Source organism: Apaloderma vittatum, unplaced genomic scaffold (assembly GCF_000703405.1).
Source record: "Apaloderma vittatum isolate BGI_N311 unplaced genomic scaffold, ASM70340v1 scaffold45543, whole genome shotgun sequence".
NCBI classification, from domain to species: domain Eukaryota; kingdom Metazoa; phylum Chordata; class Aves; order Trogoniformes; family Trogonidae; genus Apaloderma; species Apaloderma vittatum.
In genome coordinates, this window is record NW_009709522.1 from 3,732 (window position 1) to 17,706 (window position 13,975).

Sequence of the window (13,975 nt, forward strand, 5' to 3'; positions counted from 1 at the left end):
CAGTAAGAAAACACAGCACTTGCACGTATCCACAATTCCAGTAACATTAAAGTTTATTTAACCTCCTCAAACTGCTTCTGCCATGCTCAGACTATTATTTCTTCCCCTTCAGTTTAAAAGAATTATAGCTCTCTAGATTCCCCATTCAGCAGCTAAGGAGGGATGGGAAGCAATGCACTGCAGCCACCAGTGCCAAACTGCACTGGTCTGTAGATTGTACAAGAGAAAATGCGACTTCCCATCCCAACCTGAAGATACAGGTTTTTCATCTTCTTCACCAAAGCAAGCACCTCGACTCACCAAAGTTTAACATATGTTACATGTTGCTAACATTCTCCTCTCCCAAAAAGGATGACACCTAGTTTTGAAGTCTTAGGATCAGGACAGACCAAATCCTTCTTTTGCTATCTTGCTAATAACGTGTGGGTTTGTTGGTTTTTTTTTAAAAACAAAAAAAGGCAAAAAGATCTGCTCAATAAACTATTCTGCTATTTCTTTCACAACGTACTTAAAGTTCTAAATAACTAGAATGTTAGAGGACTTGGCACACCCATCACAGTAGATCTCGCCCAGCTAATTTGCCAAAGGAATCAAGAATCCAGATGCAACCAACTACATATTAATCACTTAGCTAGCAAGGAGGACTTAATTTACATTAATGAACACAAGCCTCAATTAAAACCTAGTTGTAAGTTTAGCAATACACCAGAATAATCTGTTGAAGGAAAGGGACGGGTCTGAAACTGCACTCAGTTATTTTTTGCTATTTATCACTAACAAATTTACTAATATTAAAAGTCAATACAGCAGGACAGTGCAAGACAAATGCTCGTATCCATGAAGAGAGGATGTGTTAGACCTATCATCCCCTGTGAAGCCAGGCACATCACGGTAATTCTGCAGGACTGGAGAGGACAAGGGACAAGCTACTTTCCCCAGCACTGGCAGAATTTGCACCAGCTTCCCTGCTCTGCACTTCATTTCCTACTCCATCATGCCCAAACCCATCATCTTACATAGACAGGACTGGTATCAATTTTGAATTTATTACAGTGAGAAAGCCTGTCACAGCTACTCAAGCTGTTTGCTTCTGTCATCAAGAACGACCACAGAGTGAGTAAGTACACAGTTACAGTATTTCATCTTAAACATTGTATCCTAGATTATTTGAAAGGCCACTGATGACTCTAGTAATCTCGGTCAGTCAAAATCCAAATCACATCAGCCTTGGGTAGAAAGCTGAAAATGAACACAAAGGATGTGATGCGTGAAAATAGCTACATACCCTGTAAGAGCAGTTTTTCCACTTTTCAAACTTGACCTCGATAATGCTTGCTGAAGTTATGATGCCAAAATAAGGATGAAAATAGTATATAAAGCTCTTGAACAAAAAAAAGTTTTCCTTACAGGGGCTTAATATATGTATTTTACACAGCTGCACTTACCACAAGTAGGAGGAAGGAAAACTGGTGCCACACAGCTGAGATTCCTTCTTATATACTAAATGCAAAAATTTCACCATGACAGAAACTCAGAAAATATTCATGAAGGTAACTTTCAGGTGTTCTAAAAAGGAGTAATACATCACTTTCACATTCAAAAATATCAATCCTCTTTTGGTTCAGTAGCATACTTCTCATAAGCACATGTATGCTTATTATTCTAACAAAAAGGCAGTTACAAATATCTAACCCTCAAAGTACTTTAAAGAGCATGTTTAATTTAAAAATAAAAAATAAAAAAAACTAGTGTCTTTCTTTTGGCAATAACTCCCCACCCACAGAATTAATACTTAAATCTTAACTTGTTACTCCTTTAATGTAAACAACTAGCTTTGAGTGCAGACATAAGATGGTACTTCACTGCACATTCTTTCCAACTACTTTGTGACATCCTAAACATTTAATACATATTCCTTTAAAAAATTTGAGTGAGTTTATTGTATAAAATTATGATTGGCATGGTACAGAAAAATTCCTTTTAATGCTCATTTCCCATTAACTTGTACACAAATATTACAGGTATCAAGCAAAATGTAAAAGTCTTAAGAACTAATTCCATACTACAAAAGTGTTCACATAGTGAAGTTACTCTGGTTACAAAATGTCATGGAAATAAAAGCACTTCAAAATACATATTTGGGAAATGTTCTCGAATACTTGACACAACCTTAAGTTAGTTTAAAAAATGCAAAGGAAGAGATACTCTCTTCACAATACTATTGATTTGGCAAGATGGAGAAAAGTTCAGTTTATTTATTGAAGGGTTGTTCTTTCCCAGAAACAAAAAAAATAAAAAACCTTTAGCTAAGAAAGCACTCAATTATACTATGATGACAAATAACGTCATCAAAAAGTTATCTGGCTCTCTCATTTTCACACAGGAGCTGTCAGAGGCAGGGATGTGTAAATGAATACTTCCAGATATGTACAGATTGCCTTTTCAAAAACCAACCAACCAAACAAAAAAAAAAAACCCCTAAAACCAAACCCCAAAACAACAAAAAAGAAAAATATGAACTTTTGTTTTTTCTTTCAAGTAGTTCAGTTTCTTAGGTCACAAGATCCAAGAACAGCGGTCTGCAAAGGACACATATTCAAAGACCAAAACTGAACTTGCCCTACTGAGGAACGCGTGGATGTCAAGTTACGCGAGCACCTCCCATCCTCACAGCAAGGCTGTCAGAGGTTACCAGATCTCTGCTTCCAATGACCTGGGAGACCTGATGTTCTCAAAACGACAAAAAGGCCTGAAAACCAACAAACAGCCTTACAAAAAAGAGGCACAGTTATACTCTTAGAAAATAACAGAACTTTTAAGACTGAAAGCATCCTTAAAAACTTACACAGAACAACTACAAAATAAGCAATGCATTACATCTGGATGACTTGCGTGTGTTTGAGCAATTGAACATTGGTGCGTATATCGACATGAAACTCACACCAACAAAATATCATGTTCAGGCAATATTGTTGTTTCCTTTTACACACACACATGTTACTATCAGGTCTTTCAGTCTATTCAAATGCAGTGAAAAACAGTCCACAGCACGCATAAAAGGAGCATTATCCAATACAGTGTGGTCTTGTAAAAATGGAGTCAGAATTCCTGAGTCTCAGAGACACTACTGTCCTCCTCCAATACTTGATTATTTATTTTTCCAAGGAGAACCTCTAGTTTTCATATCTTGACACTGATGAAGTCTATAATAGATTACGTCTTTAAAAAAATGTAAAACTTTTAGAAGAAAACATGCTAACCAAAGAGAATTTTTAAAGCTTTTTAAAAGGAAAGGGGAATCACTTACAAAATAAAGGCCACCTTCATGTAAGATTGGTACTGCCAGTATCCCATCATTTTGTTTAAAGGAGACATTTCTGCTCTAGAAGCCTTATTACATGCAGTCAAATGAGTTGAAAAATTCCATCCTTTTAACAATTAAAAATATTATAAATAGGACTAAACATGGAACAGCCCTTTGTTACAATCACTAAGGTGGTAAAACCAACGCAATAATCAAGTCATGAAGTCTCCTTCAAAGAGTCACTGCAATCTATTATAACATCTGCATTTTCCCTTTTACTTTGCATATTACACAGTGTAACTTAAAATGTTATTTAAGAGCACTTCAGTCCCACAAGGTAGGATTTAAGCTTCTGTGAATACATATGCATGGCTCTGCAACATTTTTAACGACTTACAAAAATACATTCAACCAAAACTTTATATAGGGTTCTCTTTTTTTTAAAAAAAAAAAATGAAGGAAAAGCCAAATGGTCCCATCATTAGCTAAATAACACACTCCAAGTTCTGGCATTAACTCCAAAGCAAAAGCACATTCAAGAATAACATACATTGAATTGCATACTTTCTCATTCATCTTTATCAGTAATAAAATTCTACTGCATATAATTATTCAGCCTTATAAATAATGCTAAGCAGAAAAATATTTACCTCTGTGCTACCTTTTTCAGTTTATAGAAGCATTTCTCAGTTTGTAGAAGCAAAGGAAAAAACCTAAAGTGCAGACTACAGGCCATGACAGGCATAATAAATGACCAAAGGTGCAGCCAAATTTGCATTTACATTTTAAGTTACTTCATCACCTTTCATTTCTTGCCAGAAGTCACCCCGTGTGCAATTGAAGAGCTGGTCAGTTGGTGTGTGCCACAGTACAACCTGTAACCACTTGTAACTTTTTTTTTTTTAAATAGGATTTTTGTCCATATTTCTAGGCAATAGCTTAAGTTCGCAAAACCTTACTTTATTTATATTTGAAATCACACGATATTGACACCTCCTCCAGAGAACGTTACTGTCCTTTTGTTGCAGAATGTGGTTGAGCCACTGATGTTCGGCTGAGTGTCTTTAACAAGTGATGTCTTCATTTCCATTTCACACGCGACAATAGCTGCATTCAGTTCCACTTGAGCTCGGTGAACGACATAAAACATCAGTCCTATGCTTATGACAATCTGCAAACGAAGCAAAAGGGTGTTGCTGACTATATAAACTGCAAGCACAAATACAAAGCAGCTGTTCTGAACAAAATAAAAGCTGCAACGAAAGATTCATGGAGGCACCTGTTGACTCAACACTTCACAGGCAAGACATTAGAAGGGAGGTGAACTTAATCAATGAGTGGCTCAACCTACATACGCTAACGACGTAAGGAGCATATCGGAACACAGACATTCCATCGAACTTAAACACCAATGTGAATTGAAATGATATTTTCCTTCCCTCCATCAACATCCACTTGTCAGAAAGCAATCCCTTCACTTCCTCTCTTCACAAAAAATGTTCCCACAAAGAAACGACGTACTGTATTTCCGTAAGTCAAAAGGGATTCTTTTCCATGTACCAAGCGAACAACATGTTGAAACTGCACTGGACATCTGCCACTAGTAAAACAGCAGAGATAGGGTATGATGCAGAGTAAGCAAATGAAGCTTGTCCTTGCCCCTCTGGTCTGGAAGTTACTGCGCTTCTAGGTATCAGGACTGAAAAGAACAGAATCAGAGTTTCTGAGCAACTTAGAGGAGTCTGGGAAGAACCTGGTTTCTGGAGGATGGCTTGGGGAGGGGACAGGATGATAATGGTGTGGAGGTTTTTTTGTTTGTTTGCTTTAAGGAGGAAATACTGTCCAAAGCAAGGGTTTTAGTTCAGGTTTTGCTTCAAATTTTATTGCTAAGAATTTTTTAAGTTTCACTACAAAAATTATCAGGACTAAACCTGAATAATTTCTGCTTAGAAATTACTCAGTGACGCTGGCAGGCAAAGTACTCCCCAGATGCAGCCTTTGATTTCTATAAAACAGCAGTTACATTTTTAGCTGAGATCCTCCTTAAAAAAAAAATAAAATACTCAAGGATTAAGCTGTCTCATACTGACAGTCCCTTTGAAAGAAGTAAATTCCTCTGCCTTTTAAAAGAACGTTTTAAGAAACTAGCTGGAATCTGCAATTCCTTTCAAAAAAATCCCAACATACTACATTGTTTACAGCTGAACCTCAAGTTTTGAGTCCAACATCTGAACTTCAGTATTAATTGGTAGGGCTATGCTTTCTTTAACATAGGGCTATGTTTTCTTTAGCATTAAGGACTACCACTTATAACATCTGGCAGCATGGCATCAGAGATGCTAGAGTATCACCGAGTAAGATGATTGACGAGTGTGGTCACGGGATAATTGCAGCTGGAAGGCATCACTGGCAGGCTCCATCCCAACCTGCTGCTCAGAGCAGGGCCAGCTGCAAGATCAGACCAGGTTGCTCAGGAGTTCTGTCCAGTCAGATCTTGAGAAAATATGCAAATTCACCACCTCTCTGGGCAACCTGCTGCACTGCTTGGCTATCCTTGTGGTGAAAAAAAAAGATTTCCCTCATGAATTCAAGTTATCCATTTCAAAAAGTGGCCAATGTAAGAGTCAAAAAGAAACTATGGGCACAAAGTTCTGAATACACTGGAAAAAGTCTATTCTAAAAGCTTATCTACGTATTTAAATTTGAGTGGCTCTATATATGCTACTACCTGTAGCCTAGTTGCCTAGATGAGTAACTTAAAAAATATATATACAGAGACAAACATGAAGTGTGAAGGATTTTTAAACCTATTTATTGAATCCAAGTCCTATCAAAGCCCAGCCAGGCAAAGCATGAGAGAGATGCACGAGAGAAAAGAGAACATAAGTAATTCCTTTACCAAGAGGGTCCCCTTGACTTAGTCTGGTCCCAAGGATTGCTCTCAAGGAGGTGAGAACTCCTATTCAAGCATTCACCCTCTCCAGCTAGCGCATACCTGTGTGAATAGTTATGTTACAACCTATATATAATCTGCAAAGGAGAGCCAACATACTTAAAAAATATTAAAAAAAGACAGAGACCACTGAAAACTACTGCTCCAGAAATAACATTTCACTGAAATGACAGCTGATCAAGATCAAGTAACCATTTATTCTCTCTTCGCTCTGTCAAGGTTATTTACCTCATGCTTACAAAGCCATTTTTAACACTTACAAACCTGCTCTATGAAGCCTATAGATTATATGTTCTCTTTAAGAACACACAAGTTTCAGGGGGAAGTTGAAAGCCATCCTAAACTTAGTTTTATATCTTAGCATTATTAAACATCAGCTTTATGACTGTAAAAACTGAGGAAGATAAATAACTGCAGTACCAACTAGAAGTCTGCAAACCATGGTAACTGCTGGTCAAACACAGCCTGATGCAGTCAGAGCAAGTTTTAATATTAAACCTGGTTCTGAAATACTCGCAACTCAAGATTTATTGACAAATTACTCATTGGCTAAGCTCATGTAAAGGTATTAAATACATTTCATGAATTTACTCAAAAAATTAGGATATTCTGTTTTAGGCATTAGCAAAACCGCATTTCTACGGCACTTTGCATCCTGAATGCCTATGCAAAATTGGCAATGTTCAATGCTAACAGTGAACACCACACAGTGCTGGCTCTAAGTCCCCTAAGCACACCACTTCACAGATGGGGGCACAGGGGCTTTAGCGTAGCTGTTCCCTGAGAAGTCTACAGTTCAGCAGCAAATAAGCACACAAGGCAAAAGAAGAAAACTTGACAGAAAGAGAAAAAGACAGCACTGAGTAAGTTCTGCTTCATGTCATGTGAGGTAAGAAAGAATTAAACTTCTCCAGCAGAAGAAAGCAAAATCTAAAGACAACAGTGGAAACCCATTTCTCAGGGTATCTAACAGTCCGTAAGCCTGTGAAAAAGAAACGTCAGCTCAGTTTTACACAATCTACTGAAAACGCCAATAAGAGTTATAAATTAGAAACTTTTCAAAACCTATTACTTTGCAACACCATGTGTCATAATTGCTTGGCTCTCAGACTATGGAGCTGTTATGTCAACAGTGAGCTTGCTCTCTGCCTCCCTAAGACATACACCCCCTCAAAACTCCTGCAGCCCACCCCTCTTATGCCACAGACTCCACAGTCTGAAAGAGAAATCAGCAATGCTGAATCTCTTTACATCTCAGACATGTTCCTGCAGGCATGCAGTTTCCAAAAAGAAAATTAAAGAATCATAGAATTGTCAGGGTTGGAAGGGACCTTAAAGATCACCTAGTTCCAACTCCCCCCGCCATGGGCAGGGACATCCCTCACTAGACCAGGTTGCCCAGAGCCCCATCCAGCCTGGCCTTAAAAACTTCCAGGGATGGGGCTGCCACCACCTCTCTGGGCAACCTGTGCCGGTGTCTCACCACCCTCATGGGGAAGAACTTCTTCCTAACGTCCAATCTGAACCGATCCATCCCTAGGTTCAATCCATTCCCCCTAGTCCTATCACTACCCAACATCCTAAAAAGCCCCTCACCAGCTTTCTTGTAGCCCCCTTGAGATACTGGAAGGCCACAAAAAGGTCTCCTTGGAGCCTTCTGTTCTCCAGCCTGAACAGCCCCAACTCTCTCAGTCTGTCTTTACAGGAGAGGTGCTCCAGCCCTTTGATCATCCTCGTGGCCCTTCTCTGGACACGCTCCAGCATGTCCATATCTTTCTTGTGCTGTGGGCTCCAGAACTGGATGCAGTACTCCAGGTGGGGTCTCGCGAGAGCGGAGGAGAGGGGGAGAATCACCTCCCTCGACCTGCTGGCCACGCACCTCTTGATGCAGCCCAGGACACGACTGGCTTTCTGGGCTGCAAGTGCTCATATTGAGCACCCCCAAGTCCTTTTCTTCAGGGCTGAAGACTTGAAGAGAGAAAGCTACAAGAAGGAAATCTGCCTACTGTCCAGAAGCAAAGTCCTGCGTTGAATCCCACTGATAGAGCAGATGAGCAAGAAATTGGGGGAACAAAAAAAATAAACTCAAACACGAGAAGGTGATGGTTTCCAAGAGTAACTGCTTATTCAAGCAGTCAGAGAGATTGACGTTACTGTTACCAAGGTCTGTAAGAGCAATTATTTTATCTTACCTGTAAACTGAATATAAAATAGCCACTAACACTTTGTTCTGCAATCACATCCTCCATGGTGCGCAACGTAGTGCCCAAGTACGAGTTCAGGAGCTGAGTAGGAAGCAGCCCAACTGAAGAAGCCATCAGGTAGTTGGGTAGTGACAAATCTGTAATCTGAGTAAAAGAAAGCATAAGAAACCGAGCTCCAACACAATCTGTGTGCATAAACCTGCTTTTCCCACAAGCATCAGTGCAAAAATTGAAATAATTTCTTATATGCCTCCACTGCAACTTTTCACTAGGTGTGAATCTAAGATCATAAGATGAAACAGCATGTGGCTAGTTTTCATCTGGCCTTTTTAAAGTTAGTAGCTTTCATTTCATGCCATCTTACATTGCACAACATCTCTGTGCAAAAGTCATTAACTAAGGATGCAATTACACTCTTCACTGAGGATGTTTATTTCTTCATGATGAATGAAGCCCTACAATTTATGAGAATTTGCTCATGGGAAGAAATTACTTTATCAAATGTGAAGGTCTAAAGCAAAAATCTTTTTGTTTTGCTTTTTACATGTATGGCAACTATTGAAAGAGGTAATTGTTCAAAACATCACTGACTTAAATGTGACCTAAGTAAACAGAATGGCAGATACAATTTGCTCCACAAATGAAGTTATATATTAAGGTACATGTATCTATCAATGATCTCTAGCAGCAAGAACTATCCATATCTATCAGTGACATACATGAGTATCATTAAGACTCTCTACCAAAGTCACTTTATATGACACTTCAACTAGTGAACAAAACAGTACAAACAGCTACAGCCATGTCTAAAAAACTAATAATAGTATAAAATACTAAAAATACTTCAAGATGTTTTCCTCTCTCTGCTGTGAAATTTCTGAGTACACAGTACTAGCTATATTAATATCAGCAGCCATTGGGAAATATTAAATGCAAGAGCCAAGATGCCAAAAGATATTTATGGAACAAAAATAAAACCAGGAGGAAACTATGGGTTAAAAATTAGTATGAAAAGGGCAGTTTTGAAACAAGCAGTCTAAAGAATTTTCCAGACAATTCAGTTGATGGCATAGTAATAAAACAAGTTCTAATTAAGAACAGTCCCTAACAGTAGGAGCCCACATGGAAATTATTGACCTTGACAGTTTTGTACAATGTTGAAGACAAGAGAATAGCAGCAAAGTTACTCATTTCATCATGCTAGTCTTAAAATAAACTTTGGTTACTATGAAAGTCACAGTGCTGAATTCTCAGAGCTCTAAGCGCTATCAGTGGAAAGTTTTTGGGAGGACAGAAGGGCAATGGAGGAGAAGAATGCAATGAAGAATGAAGATTAAGAACAATTCACTGAAAGAAGATCCAGTAAACCAATTCCAAACTTCACACTACAAATTACACATCCTACAGACTGAAATATATACAAGCAACACAAATAATACATTTCCCTCTGTATACAAAGATTAATTTAGACTTCTAATAAGAAAACACTAAGCAGTTACATCAAAACCTCATTATTTGACTGATGCTTTGAAAATGCTTACTTTTTATTTATTTATTTTATTTTAAGCATTATGGTAATCCAGGCCAATAAGAATGCATAACTGAAACTTCCCATATTGCCAAGGGAATGAAGGAATGAACGGCTATTAAAAGTCTCTGAAATACTAAGGCAAGATTTGCTAAGTAGGACACTCTCTTGAAACCTAATGGAGCTGGAAAACTTCCCAAAGATAGTTTTTACAATCCCAGGCACCTCTTTCATTTCTGTGTAAGTATTAAGGACACTTCAGCTGCAAACCAACACATGTGGACATCTGGATCTGTCCTGAAGCAACTGGACCTCCCAGGCCACAAGAGAGAGGCTGTTCCCAAGAGAGGCTGCCAGTGGACACACTGGACTGAGACTTGTGCTCCCCACTAAAATGAAAGTTGGTGTGGGAAACGTGCAGGTGCCCTTCTAATTCCCAGTTTGCAGGGTTCAGACCTACAGTAGTATCCCTTCCCCTAGAACATGCAGGAAGTGGACAGCATCTACCTAAGAAACCTCAGAAATTTTCAGTAAAACTTAGGAGCTTTTCATATCTTTGCTTCTTTGAAACTCTACCTGTCATCAGACTACAGGCTGAGTGGTCAAGCTGCCAAGCAGAGGCTACCATGACCCTGTTTCTACAGAAAGCTCAAGCCAGCAAAATTAACAGTGAAATCCCAATGCAAGCATGGATGTTAGTGTTATAGGCCATACCAATGTATTAATATAAAATTAAGACCATCTAACTGGTCTGGTAACACAAGTGTTAGCCAGAAGTTCTCCCACTAAGCCTTGAACAGGCTCTCTCCAGTAAAACTTTTGTATGTTCTTTTCAGCTGACACCTTTGGTTAAGTGCTGTCAAAGAATAAATGTTTGTGTCAGGACTTTGTTGGGGGCTCACACGCCCTTGGGGATTGCAGCAGACCTCCATTCCCCTCAACTTATAAAATTCCAAGTTTCACATCGGGTAGGCTTAGCAACTGAGAGCAAGGACAATTCTGATGCTCTGTTCTCCAAAAAAAAAAAACCTAAACAGGTTGAAAATAAAAACCAAGGCAGAACGAAGAACAGCTAGCAACTTTTGAATAAGCAGCCAGCACGTTCCTGCAAAGCAGGTACTATTTCTTGAACTCCAATTTCACTGCGTGCATTTCTCAAACCCGAGATGCACCCTGGGACACTTTATTTCTTCAACACAGTACTCCTCTCAGAGGTGGACGAAGAAATATGAATTCTCTTCTAGGTTCCAGGTGGAACTACAGATTATCAGTCCACTCAAATCTAGCTCCAGGGACCCAGCAGTAGGAAGGAGGTGATAACCTGCATACCAGACCTCCTTAGAGACCTGCCTTCAGAACACTCAGAGTGGCCAAGGGGAGGCGACTGCGCAGGGCAAACACTTCAGTAAGAGCCATCAGGTCACCCCAGCAGTCCAGGCCATCCTGGCATCACGTGAGTGACAATTAAGCAAAACCCACTCAAAGAGAAATACAAACATGCTTTCAGTTAAGCAGTTTCTGCGTCTCCCAGAAAGGCAAATAAATGCATTACCCCAGTGTTCCTGTATCAGTGCTCTCCCAAAGAGCGGCATAATGACCTTATATCCATATCTGGCTGGTGAGAAACTAATAAATTCCTCTTAATTCTCTTCTTGCACTGTTTCAGATAATGCAATCCCGTCACTAATCAAATGCTAGGAAGCTCCTCCTTCCTTCTGTACATCTCCCTGCTATTCAATCTCCCACAAACCCTCAGCAGATGCCACACGCTGAACAAGGGCTTGCAGAAATGCGTTAATCCCAGCCCTGCAGATGACCCTCCCTTCTCACAACAAGGTTATGCCTTGTCCTGGACCTCATGTCACTTCCTCTCTTCCCTCTCATTTAAGTATTTTCAGTAGCTCCAGTTTACTTATAAATATGCACACATAAAAAATACGTGTAGACCAGATTGCTGGAAAATCAGACACATACGTTTTCTTAACTTCATTGTTCTTTCCCCTGCTATTAAGAGCGATCCTTTTCAAACATATTGCCGAAGATGATAGCATGGGGAACAGATAGATGGTTAGGGTACCCCAAATCTCCTTGCATTGTAAACTTACATAGAACATAAGTTTTCAAAAAAGTCAGATTTCAAAGAAATGACAACTCAGTCTGTGTAGGTAGAATTTTGTATTCTATATGTAGCTCAAATTTGTCTCACTGTGAGAAACTGCCTTGAATTCCCAGATTTGCATGCAACATTTTTCTTTTTCAGTAATATAGTGGTTTGTATTAAACGTCCTCTGTTAAAAATTTGCATGCTTTATTTGACTATGCCACAAATCCAGAGTAATAAATACAACTCAAATTAATTTTAGTAGGCAACATCCAAGTTATTTGACATACTCAGGAATCTGGTTTCATCCCATTTCCTGCCTGTTATTTTAACACTGAAACCTTCTTCCACTCAGAAAGAAAATGATTTATCTTGCAGTACTTAGAGAATAGAAAACACTGATTTACAGCATTATTTTAATATTACACTGGTTAGAATACTCTGCTGAATCGTGTTTCCAGCAGAACTGGTATGCCAGGAAGGAAATGATTTTAACTCAGTAATACTCCGGTCAGTTCTTCAGATTCAATACTGCTCTACAGCATCTGCTGACTACTTCAGGTGACACCCAGAAGCTGTGAGCTACCGATGCACAATGCTCCCCACTTCAGGAGGGACACGCTACAGTAGATGCTTCATTTGCTACACTGGGTCATTGGGCTCCAGGACAACTTTGCTCCTGGCAGCAAAGGTCTAAGCCTCCTCAGTCCTGCAGTAATATACATAAATATATAAAACAGGTGAGGTTTTTCTCATGGTAATAGTTAAAGGATAGCTTTTATGGGCAGGGATTGAAGTGCCTGAGATGAATGCCCCAGAACACACAGTTTTATACACAGCGTTTTTAAATACTTAGTGTGGGTGTTAATCCCCAAGAATAGTGTTGATGATTTTTTTTCTTAAATAACAAATTTGGTATTCAGTGCCCTGCTCATTTCAACCAGATGATTCTGTCAAAATTAAGCGTGCTTCAGAAGGGTGTAGGATCAGCACTGCTGATGAGGGAAAGAAAGTGTGCTCTAAGAAAGCGGTACAGCCTATTTGTAAGGTCTCTTATGCTAAAGAACATACCAGTCTACAGTATTTCACAGTCTAGTTTGCTTTGTTCTGATTTCACTGAGTTAGCAGACACAGCCAAAACCAGATCCTTCAAAAAAACCACTCAGGAAGAGCTGAAGGTCTGAAATTGTCATCATCAGCCTGAGGTACTCAAAAGCGGTAACCTCTATATAATTTCTTTATTTTCTCATTTAAGATGATCAAAGAAAACAGTAAGATCATAAGTTTTAGATTATTACCTTTACCTAAAACTAGAAAAGCAAGTCCAACAGCCCTTTTCCAAACTCAAGTTTAAACCACCTTTCAGTACCACCCTGGGTACCAAGTCTCTTTTCAGCTCTGAGCTTACATTTTAACGCTTGGCCTAAAATGCTCAATCTCTCCTCTGTTCATGGATTTAAGCATTCTTTATGGATTTACTAGACGTATGCTACAAACATCAACCAAACTAAGCAAGAATTTTAATCTGGCCACTTCTTTCCTTCCAATATGGTTATTTCTAAGTAGCTGAGGGAGATCCAGGAAGATTGCTTAAAAGTACAACTTGTCCTCCCACTCAGACCACTTTACAAACACAAGCACTTTTGAAGTGCCGAGTCCTCCACAAATTTTGCCACACAGCTCCTCGGTGCTTCTTCCTAACACCACAACACAATCTCAGAAGCCAAAAAGCAACTCTAATGCACCACCACTGAACGAGGCACCTCGTCCGCCATCCCCCCGCAAGCACAGAAAGGCCACCAGCAAGAGCAGGTTACAGGGCGGTTGCTTTTGCTGTTAAAAGGAACGGAGATTTCTTCCTGGGGAAGAAGGCAACCCCCACCAG

At 39.4% G+C, this 13,975-nt stretch overlaps 1 protein-coding gene across 1 annotated transcript; it reads right to left on the bottom strand.

The window, feature by feature from the left end:
- Positions 1 to 4,280: 4,280 nt before the first annotated feature.
- Positions 4,281 to 13,865, bottom strand: TMEM64 (transmembrane protein 64). Its single transcript, XM_009866949.1, has 3 exons — positions 13,854 to 13,865; positions 8,450 to 8,605; positions 4,281 to 4,475 (listed from the first exon to the last, which is right to left on the bottom strand). Exons 1-3 carry the CDS (start codon positions 13,863 to 13,865, stop codon positions 4,281 to 4,283), a joined length of 363 nt encoding a protein of 120 aa, XP_009865251.1.
- Positions 13,866 to 13,975: the final 110 nt, after the last annotated feature.

Coding starts and splice junctions, on each gene's coding strand:
- TMEM64 (XM_009866949.1), bottom strand. Junction 4,476..8,449: donor ATTTTATATTCAGTTTACAG/GTAAGATAAAAT, acceptor CTTCGTTTGCAG/ATTGTCATAAGCATAGGACT.